This window comes from Tympanuchus pallidicinctus, unplaced genomic scaffold (assembly GCF_026119805.1).
Source record: "Tympanuchus pallidicinctus isolate F22 unplaced genomic scaffold, pur_lepc_1.0 scaffold3, whole genome shotgun sequence".
NCBI classification, from domain to species: domain Eukaryota; kingdom Metazoa; phylum Chordata; class Aves; order Galliformes; family Phasianidae; genus Tympanuchus; species Tympanuchus pallidicinctus.
The window spans coordinates 82,779,851-82,807,617 of NW_026294747.1; the positions used below are offsets into that span (position 1 = coordinate 82,779,851).

The window sequence follows — 27,767 nt, forward strand, 5'->3', positions numbered from 1 at the left end:
AGAAGCAGGGAAGAAGTGAGAGCCAGGACAGAACGGCTCAGAAACATTAAGCTGTCAGAAAGTGTCTAAGTTAATGAAGGCCAGAGTTGCACAAAAAAAGTGTTTCTGAGGCTGTGAAAGAGGCAAGTGTCCTGCTGCAAAGGCCACACAGACCCAAACTCACTGTGGTTGGTACTACCTGCAATGATTGCTTCTTCTAAAGTGAGGAGGCTAGGAATCATGGAGAGAGCATAGGTGATACTGCAGACATCTTCACATCTCAATAAAGTCACCTGTTTCATTTTTAAGAAGAAATCATCCACTGAACCCTGGAATCAGTAGTTAAAGAACAAGTTGTATTTAACCTACAAACAGAAAAACTGACCCTTGTTAACCACAAATTGTTAAAATTCAAATCTTTGGGCCCTAAAATCTGATGAGAATTTTTTCTGAGAAATTTTGTGCCCCCAGGACAGCATTGTTCATTCACGTCTTCAATATCCATTACAACAGGCTCGGATCTTGTCAGCCATCATTCTCCAAACACAAAATTCTGCTCTAAAGTCAACTGAGAGGAAAAGTCGTGCAGTTCAGAGTGAGGTACCGTCCCACTACTGCATGTCTTTTATTTAGGATGTTTCCTATCCACATAGCCTAAAGCACAAGTCACGTGTTGTTGGAGATTACCTTCCTGTTTTCTGTTGACCTTTTTCCACTATCATAACATATATATCATACCATAATCAAATAATAGGAAGTGAAAAAATGGTAATTCCCAATTAAGAAAGAAAAAAATATTAATATTGGCACTACCAAGTAGCAAAAGGAACTTAAGCAAAGGAACTTAAAACCTGTTCAAGTCTGATAAATCCCAGTGGAGATGAAAACAAAATGACTTTGACAGGCTTTGCAGTGAGTCCTATTTGACCACCTGAAACTACACTCTTCCACAAGGTTGAGTGCACCACCGAGTTCTGCAGGCTCTTCCCTCTGTTCCAACCCAACCCAACAGCCATAGGAGAAAGAACTGACAGAAGCCTCAAACTCCCCACATGGACACTTTTGTCTGCCCACCCCTCTCGGCAACTCTGACCCACTGACTCTTTACAAGGCATGAACCTACCTTGTTGTTATGGGCTGGTGATAGCTGGACTCGTGGCTGAGCTTGGCCACTGCCAGCAGATCTGCTTTGCTCTCCTTACTCAGGCAGCATGAGACAGCGCCCCTCAGAACTGAGGTCTCTGCCTGGGCCTGTCCGCCCTCACGTCACCTTCCCTTTATTGAGGGCTCACAGCAAGCTGCCCTTGCTGCTCCTTGTAACAACAAAAAAAAGTATGATGAACTTGTGAAAAAGCATGTGTGTATACAGACAAGTTCATACAAAAAGGCTGCTCTGAAAGTCATGCCTCCCATTTTATTACATTGGCCTACGACGTCAGAGGCAGAGGTTGGTATGGCAGTAGGGGTTGAATCTTCCTACTGAAACTCTGCTACATTTTGTTGCTGTGCTACAGGTGGCAGCAGAGGGGCAGTCTGAATACCTCCATGTGGAAAAAATGGCACCCACTGACATTCATCAACGTTTGTTGAACATTTATGGAGACCAAACAGTGGATGTGAGCACAGAGGTGCATTTCAGCAGTGATGACAGTGGGTCATCTCAGCTGCAGCAGACTTTTATGAGCATGGCATGCAGGCCATCACATCTTAACTGCTCAGCTGTTAAATGAAAAATAATGATTTCCTTATTGACCGTGCAAGCATTTGACTGAGTTGTCCATCCATACCCATTCACCCAGAAGAGTATAATACTCTGGAGGAACAAGTGTCATAATCACCTCCTTCATCCTGCCACTTCTTTGTCAAGAAAACAGGTTAGAATAGTTTTATAATTGGCATATTGCAAATAGTTTGATTACTACAGATTGCAAAGGAAAAGTACTCATCCCTCTAACATCCCTTTGCAAAAAAATAAGATCAGAACAGCTGTCACAGGCACCTTTTTGCACAGGTTTGAAACCCTGGAATAGTACAGTAATGCTGTATTTTTCTGCCTCTTGATTCCTTGCAAAACATGGACTACAATCTATTCCATAATTCCAAATTAAAATAAAATTTAAAAGAGATTCTTTCCTTCTTAAAATACTACTAGAAACATATCTGGCAGAACTCTAAAGCTGAAGCTGGCACAATAGAAACCAAGCACATAATTTGAAGATAATGGGATTGTATTACATGACTCAAGAAGGATGGAGGGTTAATCTGAAAAAATACAGCAGCTTAGGTCAGTGCAGTTTATCTGCATTCTGTTATGTAGTATGGCTCCTGTTTTAAAATAGATTCATTCAGAAGAGTGTAGAACCTTGCATTAACACAACCCATCTATTTAGACTAACATCAATTTCACCTGCATTTGAAAAGTGCAGCTATACATACACATTTGCGTATAAACAACTTTTTTTTATTATTATTTTTAAACACAACTGAGTTCACTTCTTTTGTTAAATTTGTGTGTTTGTATGCATATAGAATCACAGAACCATAGAATCACTTCAATTAGAAGGGACTCTTTTAAAGGTCATCTAGTCCAACTGCCCTACAATGAACAGGGACACCTACAGCTAGATCAGGTTGTTCAGAGCCCCATCTAGCCTGATCTTGAATGCCACCAGGGACAGGGCATCCACCACCAATCTGGGTAATCTGTGCCAGTGTTGCACCACCCTTAATGTTAAAAAAACATCCTCCTTATAACCAATCAAAATCTCTCCTCTGTTAGTTTGAAACCATCTCCTGTGTGCTATCACCACAAACCCTGTTAAAGAGTCTTTCTCCTTCCTTCTTACAGCCTCCCTTTTGACACTGAGAGGTAAGTGGTAGCTTATTCTTTTTTAATAGAACCAGTTACTCCAAATTCAGAGAAAATCCCCAAAGACAAAATCAAACTAAAACAATAAAATGACAATATTAGCCAATTTAGCTATGTTGAGCTAGTACAGCTGTGGACTAGTGCTGAATTGTAATGGACAAGATGGGGTTTTGCTGCTTATGTTAAGTGCTGCTTATACGCAACCAAAGCTGTTGTATCAAATTCAATGTCCTTATTTCCATATGGTAAGTGAAATCATTATCTGGACTCGTTTCTGTTACCCATGTCACTGAGATGTTAAAAGCACAGAACTTTCAGAATCCAGACTGACTCAACAGCTTTCTTGACACTTGGCAGAGCTGACTTTTCTGTAGTTTGTCCAGAAATACCAACTTACTTCAGAGTTCACATGATGTTTCAAACAGCAGTTTAATACACCAACCAAAGTGATAAAAGAAAACTCCTGGCTTGGAGAAATTATCCTAAAAGAGCATAGAAGTTATTACACTTTACACTCCAATATAGACATAAGAGATCTATTTCTTTAACAGCTATTTTGCTTAGAAAGATGGTATTAAAAAAAAATCCCTTTCTTGCAAAGCATTAACATACATTTTCCTCCACTTAAATACTTCAATTTCAAATGCACCACAAAATGTACTCCCACAACAGTACTGTATTAGTATAAAACTATTTTAGTTCAATTAAAATGTCTAACTATCTACCCCCAAACCTACCTAAACTGTAATTTTCACTTCGAGCACTTCCAACATGTTATCAGTTTTGTTTTCTTTTATCAGCTTATCATATTTTATCAGCATTATCATATGCACAGGTCCTGCATTCCAAATGTTGGAAAAAAATAGTTATTAACTGCTAGGTAACAGCAGATTTTCCAATTTAGAGAACTGAAGTACACACACTATGAAAGTATGTGTACTTTGCATTCTGAAATTTCGTATTAAAATTTGTAATAACAAAGTACCTTGCCAGCTCTTAGGGCCTGCCTGAGTTTTTGCCTTCTAATTTATAATTCGAGGGCGCTTTCAAAAGGAGGTGGAAAATAAATAAATAAAATCAAGCTCAAAATAGCACGCTTACGCTGCCACAGCTTAAATATATTTTGGTGTGGGAGCTTCTGGTTTCTCTCCAAATGCTGCCTAGCAATCATTTTGGGCTTTTTTTTTTCCTCTACAGCCTACACAGATGTGTGAAAGATGGCTAACCCTCAGCTTACTGTTAACCAAAGAGTGACCTCATACAGCTGAGATTTACTCTCACCCTGGCTTTTTCCCACCTTTTCCACACCTACTTTTTTCTTTTTAAGTAACACGAAGTAGCGTCAGAAAGCACGATGTTTTAGTCATTTGAGCATATACGAATTATCCCACCAACTGGAAGTGCTCTCTGTTACCTCTGTCTTTTAAAATTGAAGCCATTATAGTCAATTGTGCAAATCTACAGTTAGCCTTTCATAAAAAGTGGATTTTTGACCCACTGAACTGGAACAGTTTCTGAGTTCTTTTGTTTCTGAGAAGATACCATACAATCCATGCATGTCAATCTGATACTGGTGTGCTACTGCATTCAGAAAACGCTCCTCATAAGCAATTTTAAAAGTTCTGAAAAATCATGGTTGTTTTGGTTGCTTTTATTTGTTTGGAATGCAAGCTTGTCATTTAAAGAAGTGCAATAAATCTCCACATGTATCAAAAAGTGGTTACCTTCACAGTGATTTATCACCTCCAGGTTACAACAGATTGACATCCGGAGCAAATAATGGAAAGCAAAAGCTTACAGCGGATCCAAGGATTCTCTCATAAAATGAATTGGTTGACTCAGCAAATCTCCAGGTAGAAAGGACACTGTGCTTTGACAGCATCTACTGGAGTGTCAGCACCCTTAGAGACACAACAGCAAGGAAGAAGAGCTGGAGGATGAAGTCCTTACTAAAGACTCAGATGAGAAACACACACTTTGTGTGGATTGAAGAAGCAACAAAGGCTTTACAACACACGTGCGTATGGATGAGATTAAAAACAGTATTAGTAACCAAATGTCATTCAGATGTATCAGGCAGACTTTAAAGATGACAAAAAGCAAACCAACAAACAAGAAAATAAACCAGAAAAATTCAATGCCTGGTACAATTCTAATACAAATTTCAGCATCACTGCCTTTGAGAAGAGATATAGTAACTACTGAAAAAAATGAATGGGTTATGATTTTGTTGCCCTACCCAAACTTTTCAACACGAGCAGAGCAATATTACAGATTAAATGTACTTTAATGAAAACATTATCATAGAGAACACACTGCTGTCTTTGTGATTCTTCCCCAGTCAAGAGATCCATGACAAACTTCAGGTTTCATCCCTCTGCTCAGCATGTGCTGAGTTTTTCATTTCTCCTCATAGCTATCCCTGTTCCAACTGTTTACGCACATAACCTCAAAAACTATCAAAACACCTCTTCATGACATAGATATACATACATTTTCCAGTTCAGCTTGGCTGTGATTTTTGACTGAGATGAGCACATGTACTGCTCTGCTAAATACTGCAAATATCCCCAAAAGAGGCTCTTTTCAAGAGTACCATTACGCTCAGCAGTTAAGATTCTGGATCCAAGCATGTCTGCTTCTTCTGTCCTCCTTGGATGTCAAGGGGAAGTAACATGAATTTATACACAGACTATGACATATTTGGCTTATAGAAAAGTGTTTTTAACATTTTTTCAAGATGCAAACCATTAAAAATACTTCTGCTGGAGCTGTGGACATCCATAATTTCAACTTATTGGCAACAACATTACATTTCTTTGTTACCTTTCTTGGCATCCTTAGAAGTGAGTGACAAACTGCCAGAGCCCAAAGACCACAGGCTTGGAAAGCACTAAGCCCAAGAGGGCATAAAAACTAAACTTACTCCCTTTTGCCCTGAATAATAATAATTTAAAAAAGAAAAAACAGATCACTTCTACCAAGGTAAATGTAATATACTGAATAACTACAATAAAATATTATCTTATCTTTTCTATGAATTACAATCAGCAGGACAGTTGGGGATTAATGCACACAGTGTACACAGACAGGCTGAAGGAATGGGGTTTTCTAAGCCTGATGGAGGGCAGGCTGAGAGGACCTCCTTTGTTTCTGAGAAGATACCATACAATCCATGCATGTCAATCTGATACTGGTGTGCTACTGCCTTCAGAAAACACTCCTCATAAGCAATAGCTCTCCACAGCTACATGAGATGAGGGTTTAGGGAAGGCCAAAAAACAACGGAAGCAAGCTGGAGCGTGGACGCTCCCAACTATGCATCATAAACTCTTTTTTCAACCATCATGATGGTCAAACACTGGAAGACACTGGCTCATAGAAGCTGCAGGGTCTCTATTCTCAGAGATATTTAAAACCTCCATTGGAGACAGCCATCAAAGCTAGTGGTCTTGCTGGCCCTTGCAAAGAACTGTCACTTTCAACCTGAACTAGCTAGTGATTCTGTGACCATCCCTTGTTTTTTGCACATGAGATATGCTCAGTCTTCAATCAGCTATCTGTCAGTAGGCTATTTTAATTGAAAAAGACAAAATGCGAACAAGAAAGATTAAACCAAAATACAAAATATCAGTTATAGGTGACTTAGAAAATTCATTTGTATCCCTAGACCCAATGAAACACTAATGCATGAAAAGATGGAACTTCCCCTAGTATTTAAAAAGACAGGTTCGCTTGGTAATATGCTTTGTTTTAACTTAAGATGCCTTTATGGAAGTCTGCCTAGTTACTTAACATGTTAGATAAAAGAAAACAAAATAAGAGAAACCTGCCAAGCTGACATACGTTTAGAAATTAAATTCTATGAAAACAGTGTTAAGTAGAGTTCAAAGGTTGCTCAGAAAAATACATACACTTGCAAACCTTCCCTAAGTACTCTTTTTAGAAACAGACATATCTGTGCAAAATGCAGTGGAAACAACAAAAGATATTAGAGACTAAACACAGTTTACACCTGTAACACCGCAGTAGGTAACACTGCTGTTGGGATCATCATATGTTGGCAACCATCAGTTATAAATCAACAGATGTTTCCTTGTGTAGTGTAAACTAGCACATCATGAGCTACAGAACGTTTCAAACTAATTTGAACCAGCAACAGAAACCTCACTGAGGATTACTGAATATTGCCATTCAACAAATGATCAAAATTTAGAGCCTCAGCAATTTACGCTGGTAGTTCAGATTTCACTTTTCTTTGCTTTACATGGTTTTGAGTGTACTGAGCTGGACACTGGCAAGCCAGGTATTGCATAAGCAATCATAAATCCCATAAGAGCCAGGTCATATCAAGCAAAGCATAAATAATCCTCTGTAACAAGAGCAAGCAGGTTCACAAAATCTGAACCTAATCCTGGTTAGGAAAGCAACCATTAGACTCCTGTAATAGTTCTTAACATGTTGAAAGAGTCAGAGCATTATTACAGAGCAAAAACCTCCGAAGATCATCAGAAGAGCTGTATACATAAACCTCAGTTAGGAGCTACATGTTTTTAGAGTTTACAAACAAGCGTTCAGGCAATTCAAGTAACATATGCCAACAGGAGTGCTTAGTGAGATGCATCATTAATTTATTCATTCCTCTAAGAAATGTGTACTGCTATAATTAATAACAGAAGCAGAGATACACAATAGCTGCTGTCTACACGTTAATAGAGTTCTGTTACGAGACAAAAACAGACACATTGCTCAGCTCCACAGTTGTTAAGATAAGCAACAATTTAGAGTTTGGGTTCTCTATTCCCTCTTTTTTTGCTGTTTGAGGTGGTTTCTGTTGCTTTTTCCTTTTCAGTGAAAAGACCAACTTGTTTTAAGGCATATTCGTATTTCCCAAAGCAGCACCACACAGCATCCATTTTGAAACAGCTTCAGTTTGAATTAGAAAACTTAGAAAAATAAATAAATAAATTGGAAAACCACACACTGCACCACAGCTGCATTTCAAAAATTATGAGTAAGAATTTTTGCTTGGTGGGAAAATTTACTTCAAAACAAATCAATGAACATCTTTAACACAGGGTTTAGTGCTGGTTGTCAGCACAGTCTCAGGCAATCACTTTCGTTTTTCTACCTTTCCTTTCTCTGTGAGAAAAACCAATGTGGACAATGTTCCTTTTGCTGTTCATTACGGCTGTGAAAACCTGTATACGAGAAAGTTCCAGTCCACAGATATCACTTCTGTATTATTCACTGCTCAGAATTGTTACCTGTCATCATTTCATTTATCTATTCAAAATTAAAGATGAAGGTTAAGACAACTTAGTTTTTAAACACTGACATTTTTACCCAAGCTTCTCATGGTTCTTTTTAAATACCATCTAGTAAAGCATTTCAAAGGGCTCTCCTTCTTTAATGAGGCATTAAAATACAGTCATACGACAAAAAAGCAACTCTACTAAGTCTCTTAAACCCCTGGACTTATATTATCAGCTTTTATGTGCCTGTCAACACTCAACAGTAAGAAGCAATGGTTTGCTCTTTGCCTCAAATTTAAAAGCCAGCTAAACTTCCTCCCACTTTCCTGCTGAGAGCTTTAACTCCTTGCAAACTCTCAAAGCTTTGACACTTCAGCAGCAGATAAATCTACAATATGATGCAACAGCCAGGTGTAGACTGAGTCAGCCACTGGCTACTAATTTACTCTTGACCATTTCATTCATCTCACTGAAGTAATAAACTAGAAATACTTTCCAGCCTGCCCCACCTCTACCACATATACATACTGATGCAGATCAGACCTCTGAAATAGATGCCAGCTCTGTCAAAAGAACTATATACAGTTAACTTGTAAGTCGAAACATTTGAAACATTTGAAATTGTACAGATGTCAACATATGGCTAGAATGCAAAGGAATTTCCAACTCAGAAGCTAAAGCAAGAATATAGTGTTTTTCAATAAGAGTACAATATACTAAATCGTAAAACTTCTTTACTCAGAACATTTCCCTAAATATCTACAGCCTGAATGTGGCAGTCAGTAAAAAAGATCAGTGATGCAAAACCCATTATTAATTTGTTTTACAAAGGTATCAAGCTAAGTGCACCTGTGAAAGAATACGAATTGGATGATTTGCCTAGTGAAGTTCACAGCCGGAAAGCCCTGCATTCCATCCAGTATAAGCTAAAATATTTACACCATTTTCTCAGTACACAGAAAAACAGTGACTGCAAAGACAAGCCATGCTGTTTCTTTACAGCAGTAAAATGAGATGCACACTAAGAATGGGATCCTTGAGATATTATACATCACAGAAGCAGTGAAAAATGATCCTCTTCCTTTTCGCCTCTTCCTTTCACACTGTAATTCCACAGTACATAAAACCCCTATTTAAGTCTCCTAACCTTGATAAGGACTTGATCCTACTCTCATTCAAGTTAATGGAAAAAGATCTCATAATTAACCTCAAAGGTGCATGACTGAGGTACTGAGCAGCAAAGTTAAAGGGCAGTATTGTAATTGTTCATTTGTGAAAATGTTAGCTTTTTTCGTAATGGCGAGGGAAACAAAACAACTTCTTCCTTACAATAGCAAACATACACTAGCTTTATCTAAAGGTCAATTGGTATTGCTGAGAACGAACAACATTGAGACAGCTCTTACATCCTTCTTCTAGGGCGGAAGCTACCCGATACTGTGCAGAAGTTACAGATACTTTTTATGATTTCACAGTGGGAGAGGAAGGAATTTTAAAAAAAGGGAAAAGAAAAAAATACCTGAGGCTCTGCCAACGTTGGCATGCTTTCTTTTTCAAATACCTTAAATACAGCCTGGCATAAAAGTTTCTGTCATCACTAAAAAGACTTCAACGAGTTTCAAATGCCAAACAAATCCCTTGACTCACTGTGTCTAACCCCAAGGGAAGCATTTACCAGCAGGAAAAATATGAAGAAGAATGCCAAAAGTTAAAAAGTTAAGTTGGACTGATTCAGCATTCAGATCAAACAACTACAGTTCTTAGATTATTAATAAGTGCTCCAAGCAACTGGGGGCTCTGACACAGACAAGAACCTGCACATCACAGGCATTCCAGGAACACTGGTTTGTCTGCACTGGAACAAAACCATTACTAAATATGTGGACCCTCCTGATTTAAAAGCATGCTGTTTCTCGTCTCTCTGTTCATACACATGAATAATACTGTTAGGCACAAAATACTTCCTTCATCAAGGTTAGAAACAGCAGAATTCTTTTTCTGAAATTCTTTCAAATCCTTTAGCATTTACAGTCATGTTTTTAAGAGCTGTTCTAACAAGCAGTATTGTACACAGAACACACAGCTTCAACTAACTCAACAAAAAATCAAAACAATGAAAAATCAAAACAGACACAAGAAAAGACATCAAGTCTTTTCAACGGCCACAACTTCAAATGTAGATTTTTGGAGATGGTAGAAGGAAGAAAATAATGCTTCAAGGAACAGTAGTAGATCTTATCAGTTTAAATGATCTGAGAATTTGCAATTGTTTTTTTCTTTTTTTTTTTTTTTTAAACTAGGTATATGTGGGGCAATACCTGCAAAAGACAAAGGGCATGTGAACCATACAGGGGAAGATGGGAAAGACAAGAGTCACCATCATCCAGCTACCTTTTATTTCAAGCTGTTTAATAAACAATTCAACAAACCTAAGGCAGATGGATAACTCTGTCCAAATGTAACAGATAAGAAGTAGAAATTTTATCCAACATAAGTATTTAGGGTCAAAAATGTCTTCCATACTTTCTGAAAAGCAGTTCAATACCTGAAGTTATTTAAGAACACTATTTTTTAATATTTCTTCCAGACAGCACCATCCTTCCTCCTAGGAGGCGGCAGATACTTCTGCAGATATCAGAAACTTCTCTGTGGTGTCTAAAATAAACAGCCTCTTACTCCTATTTTACACTGGCCTAAGTATATGTCACATTGTCTGTGCAAATACCACACCTCCAATGCATAGCTGAGTTTCCTGTGGGGTAGCAATGCATTTATTACTGAAAAGTCTCACAGATGAAAGTTTTAAGCCTTAAGAGGAAGACAGCTTGCAACACAGCCAATTTAAACAAAAAATAATTCACAGTAATTTCAGACTCAACATTCACCCATGTCCTCTGGCAACTTCTTTGTGGTTTTACAATCATTTCCTATAGCCACCTCTCACTGTTGTTCTGAAGACATGCACAAGCATGCTGGGGAAAAGAAGAAGTGACCAGTTCTCTAGAGAAAACCATGAAGAAGACCACGACCTTGAATTTGTAATATACACATGGATGTGATTTATAGAAATTCAGCCAGAATCCTACTTGGCACAAGGATAGTTCTATTACCAATTGCTGTGTTTCCTATGGTAACAGAAAGTTAAACAGTTTGACATAAGTAGGAATTTCTAAATTGAGAGTGCACATTTAAGACCATTCTTACCAAAAGTAACTTCTCCTTTGCCAGTCTTGTCAAATAGCTGAAAGGCTACTATGAACAACGCATCTGGAGCACACAGGACTGATTCAAATGCCACAAACTCTTGGAACGATATCAACCTAAAGGAGGAAGGAAAAAGCAAGAGCTATGAAACAACTTGCTTGCAGAGACCTGAAATGCAACGTAATATAGATTACACAAAAGAATTAAGATCACAATGAGAATACATAGAAATTGTCATCAACAAGGATTAAAACTTATCCTAAAATGCCCCAATACCAACACTGTTTGCAGCCCTAACATTACTAGATGGAAACAAATTGGTCAACAAGCAATTTCTGTGCTTTGCAAGTCACAACAGAACAAAAATAAGCCCATGTGCTCTATGTGGCAATGGGCCACAGCCTTCATGTCCAACTGAACTGCCCTCCTGGGAGTCCACCATATTTCATGGGCAAGATTTGAACAACCTCCCTTCAGATTCAGTGCTTCAGGCTTTCCAAAGGCAAATGCATTCAAGACCTACACACTGCCACTCACTTCTCAAGGAGCTGATCTGAATATGTTATGTTAACTAACTTATTAATCACCTCTCACAGCCCTCAAGTACTGCAAGTTGAGTCACAGATCTTCAAGCAGCAGTCTGCACATTCTTCCTCTGCCCAAGAGCACTTTATTCAAATTCATCATCATAGCCAGGTTCCCAATAAGCAAGTGCATTAGCAGAGCAGATAAAAGCAGAGGTGCCTTTCCTTAAGATTGTTAATAACTAGAAATATATAATTAGACAACTTGGCATTGTTTCCAGCAGAAGACTTGATACAGCAAAGGCCTTGAGCAGTTCCAATATCTCCGGGTTACACCCAGGAGTTTAAATGGAGCTCAAACTCCTTTTCTTAAAGGGACAAAGGCTAACCATCCTCCTGCTTTGCTACTTTTTTAATGATTAGGTTGCACAGTTTAAAACCATCTTCAAATGTGTGGCTGCAGGGCCTGCTGGCAGTCTGAGATGTTGAAGGTCGCCCTCTCTTTGTGCAATTCTATGGCAGCGTAGTAAGTGTGTAGCTTTAGTGGCTTCACATGGCTGCATCTTGGGGATGAAGACTTATTTCTGAGATGCACAGAATTCCACATAACAAACAATGAGAAACTCACATAAGAAAAAGAACAAAATTTTTACTATTATTCTTTAGAAACTAACCGTAGCCTTGGGACTTCTACCCAAAATGATACTGCAGCTGGTTCAATGAGAACTTCCACTCAGTATGCAATAACAGGGAAGAACAAAGTGTTTGAAGAGGCTGGAAAAGACATCTATCCCACTGAGTCATCCTGACCCGTGACTGTACTGCGATTTCCAGCCACCCTGTCTTAAGGGAATTATTCTTTTAAGCCACAGAGCAGTGTGCTTGCTGTCAGCAGCCACATATCCACAGGGTAACAAAAGCTGATTTCCATGAAGAACAGGAAAATATGAAAAGATGAATACTATCAAGTAGGTACTATTAAAAAAAGCATGATTAAGAAATGGTCAAAAAAGCTGTTCTACTTTACCCCCCTCAACATACAGACACCAAACAGGAGCGAAAGAAACAGAGTCAGAAATATTCTAACAAATAATTAACTTTGGGAAGTTGTCACCATACATCATTATGCAGCAAGAAAAATAAAGAAGAAACCTCCTCAGGTTTTCTTAATATTACATTCACAACTAATGATGACAGCACACATATAAGCATGCCTTAAATTTTATCAGCAAAGAAGCCCATGACTTGCTACATAAGTGCACGCCATCACACAAGCAGGTTGCTAAGTCATGCAGACAATCTTCAAATGGCAAAAAACTTCCACCTCCCCCAGAGCCAAAGGGATTGGGAAAAAAAAAAAAAAAAAAAGAAGAAAAAAAAAAGAAGTAATTTTTCATTCAAATTTAATCCTATACATCACAACCTACACATTTTTGCATTTACACACATTCGCTGCTACTATGAAACTTGGAGGTTATAAAAGCTCTTTATTATCCGTTATTATTTGTTACATACCTGACAACTTCCACAACAGTAAACAAAGAACTGAGTGCTTCTGTCCCAAAGATTATGAACAAAATAGCAGGCAACAAGACTCTAGAAAAGGATTGTTTAGAATGTAAAGTACCTGCCAACATCAATTTGATAAAGCTGCTTTCTGTGTGAAACAACCAACGTATGTCCTTACTAACAGATCCCAGCACACACAGTGATCACAACACTGAAACACAGCACCTTTCCCAGCAGAATCCCAACAGAGCATATTCTATGCTGTTACACCTGGAACTGATTAACTCCAAGCGTTAACACAGCTACAAGGTTTTATACTGTTAGAAGCATTCTTTGTCAGCTCTTTCAAGTAATAAGCCCCCTCTAATAAGTCAGGGAGAGATGATGAGAATAACCTCATATTCATTTTTTAAAAGCAATTACTCATAGCCCTAGGAAGATTAAAAGTGTACAAATTGCGTGGTTCTTGCCCCACTATTAAAGAAGAGACATTAATATCTGCTGCGCCAGCTGAATTCAAATTAACCCAATTTTTACGTGTTAATTAAACCAGCTATTTTCTTCTTATTGTATTTTTGCTCTGTAAGTAGACTAGCCTGCTAGTGATTCCCAACAGATCTATTCTAACAACAATGACGTATTCATTTACTTCTATTATGACCATACAATACAGTAACTGAGCAGTAATTTTTCACAGTCAATTTCATGTGTGATTCTTAATGCTTAAAGATGCTGAAATAATGTGTACTACATAGCCATATGCTCACTTCTCTATACTGCACAAGGGTAGTTGCCTGGGTAACACATTTTCTCTCTGGTTTAGCATCACCTTTTTGGGTTTAGCATAACCCTTCACTGAATACCATTAGGTGTCATTAAACAGCACATATTAACATGGACTTCAATATACTACTTAAGAGTTATTTTACCTACATAAACAAGTGCTCATTTATGTTACAAAAGCAGAGAAAAGCCTAGTAATTTTAACAGTGCAAAGAGAGGAAGCCAAACTGTTTCCCAAATTTTTACTTCAGCACTGGAGATATCCTACCCAGCCAGTCAAGTCTTTCTTCACCTTCATGCTCTCATTAACAGTGCCAAGATTGCAATGTTTACTCATGAAGACTGAAACACTGATGTTTTAGAACTTATCCACAGATGAGAGCAACGTGCCAAACACAACAGACATGTTTGGTGTGACATCACTGCTACATACTACTCTCTCCTTTCTCCCAAACTTGTTTTGGTGCTCATGCCCACAGTATCTGGACACCACACAGATGTAATGCATTTCTACCAGAGAAATTCCACATGCAGCCATACAAAGAAAAAAAAAAACAACAACAACAAAACATGACCTACTGCTCTAATACATACAAATGCAGTGATGAGATTTCTTCAGAAATCAATGCATATATTTCTACTGCATCAGCAATGCGAACATGATAACATAATAGGACACAAATTGAAGCTACACCTATTATTTTATGCTGCAACCTGGGTAAACTAAGTACAGCGTAAATGGGTGCATTAGGGGATAAATTTATATCCAATAATAACGGTAAATGCTGGTATTTCCAAGTGTTACTTTTGAATAGTTTGTCCTTTCTAAAAATAAAGCACAGAGTATTTCTCAGTAAAGTGTTAGTACAGTCCAAACAGAGATAAGTAAATACTTATTTTGTTAGACAGATGTTTAGAAGTACAACAAAAGATAGAAAACCAATACATACAGTAGGCAAGATGGCAAATGGCTCACCTGATGCTGATAGGCCTTGATAAAGCCACAGTATTTCAGGTAACTTTAAGGCCCAGATGAATCTTAATTAAGCTTTTTTTTTTTTTTTTTTAAGTAGGAATGAGAAACTTAAGACTACAAACCAGTCAAGGCTCTTAAATCTGTTTCATACAACCTACAGCCACGTGATAAATGGCTCTTTAAAAATCTATGTGATTACTGACCCACTGCTTTGAAATGCTTCTCCAGCCATCAGCAAGAAAAGCACTTCCTTTCCTTAAGGAAAACCTTAAAAGACACCCCAGTAAAAGGCAAGAAGATAAGCCCACCTGCAAATATTTCTGCACCCTTAGATGGAGACAAAACTTGCTCCCATGGCAACAGATATTCACAGAATGTCAGAGTCTGCCTTTATAGGTCTTACATCTCTGTCACACCAACAGCAATGTCTGTGAAACTCTTTAATTTTTTGCCAGTGCAGGAATTGTGCTGGAGCTACACAAGAGATTTTGTCCATGGCAACCACAGTGAGATTGCATGTAAAAAAATCTGCACATTCTGTGCTTGCGGTTTTCTCATTCTAGTTTGGGTCCCTGCAAAAAAAAAAAAACCAACAAAACCCCCCCCCAAAAAAACACAAGAAGCAAATACCAATGTTGTGCCCACTTCATCTACCTACTCTGTTCTACTCCAATGCCACAGAATTTACAGTACCTACTAACTGCTAAAAATATGCTAAGTATAAGAAAAGTTCATTTTCATGTCCAGAGTTCACAATATGGATTTCTTCAATTCTTCAAGGGGCTAAGCAACCCCCTGCACGTCTATTAGCTCTGCTAATGAGTCAGCAGCTCTCATGCCATCTGCCTTTCACCTTTATCAGTTCCAGATTTCAGTATTTCTCACTGATTACACTTGGTATCTATACATTACATCTCAGTAGAACTGAAAGAAATTAAAAAGCATGTTAGATACGTAGGTAGGAACAACCCTGGTGATTCTGGGCTCAGATTCTGCTGGGGGTTGCGTTCACCAATCTGACGAACAGATGCTTCTTTAGAACAGAAGCAAAGATCCAATTTCTAGAAGCACATATCTTTCTAGAAATAACATAGCAGTAGAACAAAATTCACTTGCCACTGCTTTTGCAAGTCTCCTTTTTTTTCTACCAAGGATCGACACAGATTATTGAGCAGACTTTCATGACCTTATCATCATCTCTAAAACACCGACAAGCCTAGTAAAATGAGAACAAACAAAAGCAGTTTTTTGCTCTGCTTTAAAACCAGAACCTCTGGACTGCCAAGCTGGAAAGCATTCAGCAAGAGAAGGCCAACAGGTCTTGTTGCCGTTCTGAGGGGATTTCATTCCAGCAATAAGAAACAAGTGCCCCTGCTTCAGATGATCACTCTAAGAATTACTTCATGTGCCACCAGCAAAAGATACAAATGCCTGGTCACATGGCAAAAAATGCTACAGGGCCAGATTAGCGAGATGAACACTGATCGCCTTCTGAACTTTCTCCACTTTTTTACACAAAAGTACAGCAGCTAAACAAGACGACAACCTGAATACTAAAAAAGAATCTCCAAAGTCACGATACGAACACGCAGCCAGCTATCACTGCAGCCTGGCCTGCAGAAACAATTCTTACCTGTGGCAGAAAGGAGCAATTAGAAGCTTCAACATGATACTGCAAAAATGCCCAACTCCTGCAAGATCACACCAAGTTACAAAATCCCAATCCATCAACAAGTTCACATACACTACAGTTTTCTATTTTGCTCCCTCTGACATCAGCTTCTGCTTGTAAGGGAGGTCCAAATGAAGACCGAGATTATACTCACAGGCTTCTTATTACAAAATGGATCTGAATGTGTGCAAGCCAGAAAATGCAGTTTTACAGTCATCAAACCAAAGGAAGAAATCTGAGAAATGTTTAACGTTTTCAGACAAACACAATCTGAATTACCATCTTCTTGCTCCCGTTATGCCAATATAACCAAGGTGATTTCTTACAGAATTCTTTTATCAGGGATAACAGTCATTATATTAACTTGCCTACAAAGTTAAAGGAACCTAGCTGCCAGATACCTGACGCTGCCTAAACAGGAAAGAGAAAAAACCATCACCAAAGCCCTAAGTTATACATGCATCTGTCCTCTAAGCCTGCATTTTCTAGTCATACGTTATTTATCTCACATTTTACTCTCTGTAATCACTGATGTGAGTCATGCCTGAAGTTTTCTGGTTTCTAAAAATGCCACAACTACAGACTTTAAGTCCACAGCTAATTATTTTGAAGTTTCTTCTTTAAAGATACGTTTAAGGCAGTGTTCAAAATACACATTCATATGGGTGAAGAGACAGCTTGCCTGGGCAAGTACCAGAAGCAAAAGCAAGGATTTCATTAAAAAAGTGGGGAGGAAGATAGAGGGTTAGCTAGTCTTGCCTATTGGCAGAGTCAGCCTTCCAAATGCAAACCACGTGCCACCAACCTCACTGCTGTCTTCCCAGGACTGAGGAGTGGCTCTCTAAATACCTCTGTTGCTCTTCCTCCCTCTTGAGGGAAAATGGAAAAAAACTTTTATTAATGCTGCAACAAATTTAAGGAGAGGCACTTTTTTGTACTCTTTCTTCCTACATGATCTAAACTTATTTTGGATTGCTATTTGAATGTGTTTGTGACAAATACATAGAGTAAACAGAGACAGAAAGACTCATGGAAGGAAATGGAAACAAGACTTAGAGGAGCCAGCCAACAAACATGAAAGGTTCAATGAGTTAAAAATACATAGTAGAGAGAAAATGGTTTGCTCAGCTAAATGCTGCGTGAAGTCCAAAACATTGTTTCTACTCTTTCCACTTAAAAGATACTGTAATTCCATTATATATTTGCAGGCAAAACAAAAAAAAAAAACAAACAAAAAACAAAAATAAAAATAAAAAAAATCAACCCACAAACAAAAATCCAAACCAAACCAAAATAATCACCAGCCTTGTTTTCAAAGGAATGGCTTTGTGTTTTTTTAAATGAACAACAATGAAAGAAAGAAAGAAAAAAAAAAAAAAGGAGAAAAGAAAAAAACACCAGAAAACTTACCCATCTTTTGTCTGATCCACCACACCTGCAAGGAGCTGAACAGTGTTTGCATTTGGCAAACCATCCCCAATTATCTTCAGGTACCGTGTGACAAAGTCATTAGGAGACATGAAGAATTCCCCATTCTTCTCCACACTCGCATACTGTCAAATGAATGCAGTATTTAGTGTCACAACAGCATCTTTCTCCAGGCTCTCACTGCACAGGCATTATTCCCAACCCATAGCTTGTAACCCGGACCACGCTTATAAGGACAGATCTGCTCTGAAGAAATTAAAACCTACAGTGAAACAAGAGAAAGCAGCAAGTACTCAAACAGCTGAAGGCTTGGCTCCCTAGGCAGAATAGTGGCAGATACATGATTGTTTGCTCATTCCAACAGCAATTCTCTACATTTTTTTGCTTTGAAGTACAATAAGAAGCACACGTGCATTTGCAAATATGTATATGGCACTTCAGGACCACTGCAGCTTTAACAGTTATGGAATACTCCAGAGTATTATATTTATCTAGAATGACTCTGTAGCACCTCTACTTTGGCACAAGATGGGTTTACAGCCAAGAAACAACTCTGTTGTGCTCATAGAGTAAACGATCCCACAGGAGCATCCACGTGGGGGTGCTATCTTGGAGCAACTCCAGCGCAGAGGATTCAGCTGCAGGTGGCCCCTAAGTGAAGGAGAACCTACAGCTATTCCTCCACGGCTGAACTGAAGGAGTCAGAGAGCAGCAGTTAGCAGGAAACTGTAAGAAAAAGCAAGAACTTGGACATGGCAGTTTAGCACTACGCAGAAATAAGAAGAGGAGTCCGAGACCTCACCACACATCTGTAATATACAGTATCCTATGCTATACTGGCATTCTACTCCAGAAACAGCACTCAATATGCATACCTAAGTGTATTTGCTCCCAAGATACGCTTCCAGGAACAAATTACATATTCTTTTTCTTGATATTAAATTATTTTGAAAATAATGAATAAATAAATAACACTGCCTTTTGCATCACCTTTACCCTGATTCCTTTTTCAGCCCTCAAATTTTGAAGCCCTCATTTTCGGCCGAAGGGTAAACTTCCAATCAACCCTAAATACTTTTCCCAGGACAGTGAACAAGCATCAAGAGCAGCAAAGAAACTTGCTCATTCCTTTAGCATTTTTAAGATAGGATAATAAACCATTGTTGAAGCTGCCCACAGAGCATTATCCATACTGATGATACTTCTAACTAAATTAGAAGCCTATTGATATTTTGTAGCACACTTCAAAGACATGTTTTGTTTCATGTTTGTTTCTGAGCCTTTGCTAAGGGCAGGAACTGCCAGTTTTCATTTCAGAGCTGCACTGGTGCCTGCAGAGTACGGTATAGCTGCAGTAGGCATATCACTCTCAGAGGGATGCCAAAGTGTAACAGTAAGTAGATTATTTTCTTCTAGTGCTATATAAATACAGTCTTCAGGTACAACAATATCTTCAAGGATTCAGACTTCAGGGAAGCAAGCCCAAACAATACATAACTTGCTTTGGCATCTATATATCGGTTAGCATTTACGGACTCGTGTTTCAATAGACACTGTTTCTATCGCAAGCTTTCTAGTTGATATACTGCAAGGAATTTTCAATTGTATACTTTTATAAGAACTAGCAGATCAATTGATTTCAGTGTAATCATTTGCAGGGAGACAGAATCTTTCAGAAACCCAGCCTCAAAAACTTTTAACACAGCTGCTATTGAGAAACAAATCAAATAAGTCAGACAGTCTATGCTTCTATATTTCATTTTTTTCTTCCAGGCTAACCCCCTGCTAGGGCACTCAATAACAGAAAACAGCACAAGGTTTCAGTGTCCCCCTGTTTCTTGTCATTGTGATTTACTCAAATGTATTTGAAATCCAATCACGTACTCTATACTACATATAGAAAATGACCTTGGAAAATGTCAGCTTGATCACTTTGACTAAAATCTAATCTCTTAGGGGTTATGGTAGAAGACTTAGAAAGAGTAGACTTACTGTTGGAAATTATCATAACAAAAAGAGAAAAACATCAATTCTATTGGTTTTGGAGGAGAGGCATTAGGAAATGGTTCTTTACATTGTATTTTTCCCCACTTTGGCAATTATACCCACAGAGAATTTGATATTATACAATAGTACTTAATGGCTTTTGGTAACTTATTTCCATACTTTTTAGATACTCAAGTATTAACCAGTTCAACTCCACCTTTAATAAGATCTACAAACACTTTACAGGGGTTTTGATGTATTAAAAATGCTAAAAGTTCATTGTAATCAGCTGTATTATATCAGCTGTATTATACTGCTAGCCACATATAAATTTCTACACAACAGGCACCATTTCTATTTGGGAATCTTTTTTTTTTTTTTTTAAACTCTTTATTGAAGAAAGAAAAATGGATGTCAAGTTATTTTGTAAGTGAAAGCCTCACAGTTTGCAGAAGCAACTGTATTGACCCCACCATTCATCTGAAACAGCTTAATTAACACTGGCCATGGCTTACCACACTCAACATACTGCACTCATTCATTTTTTTCCCCTCAGCAAGCAGCACTATTTCTGCACTACCATCTTCCTGAGCTAGAAGTCTATTCCATCTGCATTTTGGGTTGCCTTAGTCTTGCTCTTCAAGCACTGACCTATGAAAATCCCATTCTTTTTCGAGAGTCTTTTCAGTCTCCTGACAGATAGCAGTTCCAGGGCTTAATAAGTTAAATCTCAGCTTTCACAACTGCAATTCTCATTTCAGAGCTTTAAATACTGACAGTATATGATAAAACTATAAATACTGACTATATACATAGAGACACCTACACACATTGTTAATAATAGATCACAAGGGCCAATGGAAAATATGCCAAGAAGTGCAGGGAGTCTGGGGAACGACAGAGAGACGGAAGGAGGAGGGTGGAACTTAGAAAGGATTTAGCTCCCTTAGGCACTCACCTCCTTCATAAAAATAATTCAGATACAAGAGGCTCCCTGTAGCACTGCGGGACTTACCTCACTAAATATTAATTTAGTGGCTGGTAGCCCTACCTACACCAGGAGGATTGGAACTAGGTGATCTTTAACGTCCCTTCCAACTCAAACTATTCTATGGTTCTATGATTTTTAACCCGATTTTAGCCTTCTTTTTTTTGTATCAGAATACCAATTTAGTGCAGACACTGTAGTAATAAAATCTTAGAAGGTTTGGTAAGATTTCTTTACATTTAGGTAATAGGCCAAAGAAAGCCACATACCAGCAAAACACTGTAAAACACTTCTCCAAGCAGACAAAGCAAATGCACAAGTGATTTATAACAGGTCAACTCAACTCAGAAGGAATTTAAATTAAATAATAAGTATATCCACCATTTCAAAAGGTGATATTCCCAACAGTTCTCCAAATTAAAGAAGCAGGAATAACCCTGATGGAAGGAAGACAGCAAGGATGGGAGAAGAAAGTTTACCAAATGGTCTAACAGCAAGGTGTCTGCACTAACATTTTACCATGTGTAGGAACAATACTGAAACTCCCACCCCATTCTCTGAACAATGTGGGGTTTTTTTTCTCTAAGATAGTAATACCTCATCTGAGTCAATACAATAATCACTCAGGAATGTATCTGACTTCTTGGTGAGCATTGTTCAATTCTGATAATGGTATTTAAGTCTAACATGGTAATAATACAGTGAATGATTAATGGTTGGAAAAACTATCAAGAGTTGTATGCTGCAATAAAGGAGCAAAAGATATGAAAAATTTAAGCAGAAAGAGTAAAATATTTACTTTACACATACCTTCAAAAATATTGTTTTCAACTCAGCTGGATCAGCTCTCTTGGTTAGAGCCACCTACAAGTAAACACAATTATATTAATATCCATAATTTATAAAAAAGATGTCAAAGTGTCATTAATAAGAAAGAATTCAAATGGCAGAATGAGAGATGAAAACAACTGTTCACCTTTAATAAATTAGGTACTGCTTTAGATGGTCATATTTATTTTACTTTCCACATTTGTACTAAGTTAATCAACATTTTTGTTCTAACTGCTTCCTTTATGCAACCCTGCAGTTCTTAAACAAGCACACCATAGTAAGTCATACAGATATTCAAGCATGAAATCTGTTCAGCATCCTTCTCTGTTGGGATTCGGCATTTACCACCTTCACCATATAGATTTTTACACTTCCAGCATTTTTCATCTAAGAATTTCAGAGTACCAAATGCAGCCCCCAGCTGATAGATGACAGGAATGAAATACTCAGACTTACAAACTTGTCCAAGAATGCAGCTTCCTAAAAGACCAAATTCCAATGTAAGCATTTGGTTTATTGGTATTTCTACCTCGTATTTGCAATGCTTTGAAGTATTTAAACTTACTGTATAGCTTTTTGACATGGTAAAGCCAGCACAGGATCTAGATTTTTCTGCAGACTAAACAACCAGCTACTTATAACTAAAATCTAAGCTACACGTATCATCACAGACACAAAATAATTAGAAAGGTTTTGCTGTTGTGGTTTTTTTCCTCCACAAAAAAAACCACTGAACTAAAGAAGATTATATATTCACTTTGGCCAACAGCATTTTCTTCGCTTACATACCATGCCACCCATTTGCTCAATTTGGCATTAAGTGGACTGATCCCTTTTGTCTATGCCTGGTATAGTTTCCCATTCCTGACAGTCAATTCAGCACACTGATCTATTTGTAATCCAAGAAAAAAATTACTGTGAAAGCACCTGAATATTCAAAAACTTTGAAAATGTCTCTTTAATAAGGAACAAACAGCAAAAGGGCAAGACATAGATTGTTATCCTCACCTAACAATTAAGCATCATACAATTTATCAATAAAACACACCTACCCACTTTCTTGGTTCTCCAAAACAATACTAAACTGTAATGGTGGATGTATGAGGTAGACTGCAAGTGCATTTGTAGTACCACGCTAGACTACTGCACAAAACAGCTAAGGGGTAAAAGGTAGTCTACAACATAATAACATAAAAAAAGGAAAAAAAAATGCACCTGAGGTAACACTAGGACTCAGGTTAAAGTCCACAGCTGGACACCTGATTCTGTGTTTGCACAGAAATCTGTGTGGAGGTAGTTGCAAAAAATCAAAGTATAATGGTGAAGTTGGAATCTAAAAATCCATATTTTCCACGGCACAAGCTGTCCTAAATGTAATCCTTGTGTAGAAAGCAGAAATTTACTTTAACCCTATGAGTAGCTGAGAACTTTTTGAAGTGAAAAAAAAAAAACATTTATATACTGCAGCACAGAATCTCACCATTATATGGGCAAATAAAACATGCCTCAACCATCTACATCCATTAAAAATACTATTAGGATCACAATTCATCTGTATCAAAGTTTAAGTTTTATACTGTCTCAGAAATCTGCACATAAAGAAACCAGGAATTAATAGAACAAAGAAAAAAGGTACACGCTGATAGCTATACATCCATTAATCTTTGTTTGATCTCACTGAAACCAACAACAATCTTAGGAAACCTGAGACACAGACACACTTATAGCCCTTGTGCCATTTTTCTCCTAGGTCTTCCCATTTGCAATACCGTTCAGCAAAGCAACAGAGGGTGCGCAGAGAACAGAAAGCCCTTTACATGAGGGCCAGTAGCACACAAGTTGATCACCACGCTGGAGCTGTTCATATCCTTAGATTCCTTTGCACCCTGATGTTAATTTAGCTCATTTTCTGCAGCCGAGCTCTTTTCTCCTTGCACTTGATTTACACTGATTTGTACTTTTGGTCTCACTTCCACCTCTAACAACAAATGAAAACAGAGTATTCCCACAAAAATGTAATTGTGAAACAGTGCAAGAAAACAGAATCCAGAGGGAATCAATTAAAATACATCGTTTCCAATCAATTCTGTTGATATACTTGTTGCACAAGACAGAAGGAGCAAGTTGTCAGATGGCATATCATATCAGAAGGTACGAAAGGACTGTGCTTCATGAAACAAGAACAAGATAAAGGGCAGCTGGAAAATCAGAGTTAATGCCAATACAGCATTAACATGATGGTAAACATACAAGCATTGGAACTTCCCAGCGCTACAGTAAAGATCACTTTAATGGCCACTGCCTGGATGTAAAAAAGTAACGGCTATGGGGATCCAGGAATACGAACACTTGTTTTAATAAACTTTCTACAATATTATAGTGATTCACAAGTCCAAAGATCTTGAAGTTTATTAGGAAAAGCCCAAAGATCTTGAAATTTGAGATATAGCTTTCTTTCCCACAGTTTAACCTCAGAACAGCTCAAGTGCAAAGGAAAAAGTTGAGGGAGGTAAAGATGCTCCGCTCTACCTCATTACTTTTAAAAATCCCTAACTCCGAGTTGATACGACACAGGTGATCAGTCCTTCAAGAACAGAACTGGGGAGCTCAGGGCATTTAATTCTAGAGCACACTATCTATAAGAATGTTTATGTCTGATGAAAGGCCTAACAAGTAGTCACAAACTTGAATGACATGTTGAAATGAGGAGTATTTTTTAAAGTATATCCCTACTTAAACGTGACTGCAGATAGCAATGTACTTGGCACCACTGAAAGTCTTCTAGAGATGTTCTTTACTTTAATATGAGCTGTTGAGTCCACCTGTAAGACTCGAACGCACATGGCCCAGCTTATGTAAGAGGTCAGAGCAGATGACTGTAATGTTTCCTCTGGTTGAAAGTCTACAGATGTGCTCAAAACGTACAACTCCAAAGAAGATCAAGCCAGGGTTTGACTAAAGTTCTTGTTTAGATGAGTAAGTGGGATGTTGGAAATGAGGTAAGATGCAGTGACTGGCCAAGTATGAACAGACATCAGAACTCCACAATGTGTACTACGGTACAACAACACTCAGGTTTGAGTTTTGATACAACGAACGTGCTTATGCAGACAGGAATAACCCTTTTTTTCCATATTTATGCTAACGTTAACACAAACACAAAAATTTTTCTACCCTCTTTGGTCAACTCTCCGTCACCATACAGCATCACAAGCAGCAGCTTCTGCACCATCTGTCAGGACACCATTCTCTATTTCAGCTGCCTCAGTCATCCTTTTCCATTAGCCCAACATGTTTCTGCGTATTCTCACCTCAGTAATAGCACTGTTGTTCCTTCTGCACAGAATCCAAGCAAAAGGTCTTGACTGTGAAAATACAACTAGACGGCATTTGGAATATCTACGTAAAGGCAGCTGATAACTACTAAGCAGGTACATCTATTACATTCAATCCAATGAGTCAAAGCATGGTCAGCCTTGAGAATTACAATTCAACGCAAGGTACTGCAACTACAGTGAAAAACTGAACCTGAAAATCAACTCTTTGTGAGAAAATAAATCTGTTTTCATGTCCAGGTTACTAAAAACATCTTTCATCCTCAGAATTGCACACACTGAGCTTATAATCACATTTTGCAGAGTGTAAGAAGTGTAACCAATGCACACATCAGTTACCATATCCCTTTGTCTAGTAACACCTAAGAGCTTGAGCATCAAGCTAAGGAAGAGAAATGCTATTAATGCTAATCAACAAAATCTTCTTGGATTCTACACGCTGATTTAGTATGCAGAGCTACAGAATAAACACTGCTGAAACTAGAACTGTGCTGAGCCTACCTCCCATTACAGAGAAGCAAAAAAAAATATATGATGGAGACGGCAAACCTCAAGACAAACTACTGTCATTCATCTTCAGTCTGTCACAATTACAAATCTCTGGACAATTCCCAGTCCAGTTTCTGCACCACGGTAAGTGGAAGCCTCGCTTCCCCCAAGCGCATCAAAGCTAAGAGATCTACTTTATTGGGCAATTACCTGATATCTTTGATCCTACTTTGAAAGCCCCAAGGCAAAAGCAGCTGGCTTGTTCATAAGCTGATTCTCTCACAAGGACATTCCCAATAAACGGCGGTATTCTTGCATACAGACTGATCAGGGGACCAACACAGTTATGAACTACATACACACCAAAAAATGCCTGTCATCCTGAAAACAGATGATTTATCAGTTTGTCAAACACTTCTAAATAGGTACAGCAAAGAGGTGGAAGTAGTATCTACCTTAAAGAAAAATGATGTATTTCCAAAAATAGGAAATTCTTTCTACATAAAAAGACATTTAGACACTATAGTCCTATAGCTTTGTTACTTAAAGGCTTGAAAAGCACAAGGACTACTGCTAGCCCAACATTGAAGTAAAAATAGCTAGGCACTGTCATTGCACACCAAAGCTGTTTAGCAAGGGGAAAAAGCACCACACTGCAAACAGTGCTACCCACTACAAACTTAATGAACATACTAGAAGACAGTATCAGAGTTAGGAACAAACTCATCTGTTAGTAGGCAGTCAGCCTCTGGACTAGGACTAAGATGCAATTGTGGCAATCCTTACGATTCAATGCAAAACACTGCAACTACAGTGAAAAACTGAACCTGAAAAATCAACTCTTTGTGAAGAAATAAATCTGCTTTCTATGTTTCTAGGTTACTAAAAGAAGAAGCTCAGCCCTTCCATCACTTTTGCCACCTATCACAAAGAGCTATGCTCCTCTAACTACATCAGTTCATTTTATTTCTCAAAGCAGTATTTCCAATGGTCCCATATCTATTCTACAACATAATTTTACCCAGATGATCTTCAATATTGTTACCTAAAGATCCATAAACAAGCTACTTCATTACAGACACTATTTGCTATTAACATATGCCAATGAACATTAAAAAACTAGAGACAAATTTCCACACATGCAATAATCACACATAAGAAATATTAGGGATTCCTTAATAAAAACAACCACTTATTTCAAAATGAGAATAGTCAAGTGGCATTTTCAGCCACTGATGGGCATTTTTCTAAAATAACCTTCTAAATAACCCTCTTGCCCACAACAGACAGTTGGTATGATAGATGCTAAAACTATTACCTTGCTCTCTCTTTTGCTTTCTTACACCATTCAGAAATGAAGACATACCTAAATACCACAAAAACCACCCTGCTAACATGACTTTGGTAGCTCCCTCAGTGCAATTCATATAGACGTTACCTTCTGATTCTCCCAGGGCGTGTTGGCTTACAGTAATGCTATTGCACAACCAGTGCATTGACCATAAACTCACGGCATCATCTCCCTCACATGCAACTTGCAAAACCAGCCAACTCAGTGCTAGCAATTCACTTTCTAGAGCTGAAGTTCAGGCTTATGTCTAGCAGGGACAGAGCTACTTAACCCAAAGAACAAAAGGATAGCAAAATTCTCCAGTATGACAGCAAGACCAAAACTAGTTCCTGCAAGAAGCAGAAACGAGATACGAAACATTAACCATAAACTCCCTGAACAGTGTTAAAAAAGGTTTTTCTCCAGGACTGTCAGTGCGGTGGAAGATATGCTGTGAGTAGGCAGAACAGTTCTACTGCAACAAGTGAGAACCTCCTGCCCTTTGAAGAAAACAAATCTGAGGTGGGCAGCAGCATCTTAGAGGGGTTTCAACACAAAATGCTCTGCTTAAGATAACCAGTAATTCTGTAATTATAAAGAAATAAGAAA

At 38.1% G+C, this 27,767-nt stretch overlaps 1 protein-coding gene across 3 annotated transcripts in view; it reads right to left on the reverse strand.

Annotated features, from left to right (window-relative positions):
* Positions 1-27,767, reverse strand: part of SLC25A13 (solute carrier family 25 member 13) — a 92,243-nt gene that overhangs the window by 49,880 nt on the left and 14,596 nt on the right. For 2 of the 3 annotated variants that reach the window (XM_052692388.1, XM_052692387.1), the window contains 3 exons: positions 21,984-22,037; positions 18,182-18,324; positions 11,308-11,423 (listed from right to left, as the gene is read on the reverse strand). In XM_052692388.1, coding sequence (XP_052548348.1) covers positions 11,308-11,423; positions 18,182-18,324; positions 21,984-22,037 — 313 coding nt within the window. Of the gene's footprint in view, positions 1-178; positions 297-11,307; positions 11,424-18,181; positions 18,325-21,983; positions 22,038-27,767 lie in introns of those variants that run through there. The other variant, XM_052692389.1, reaches the window with a different exon arrangement.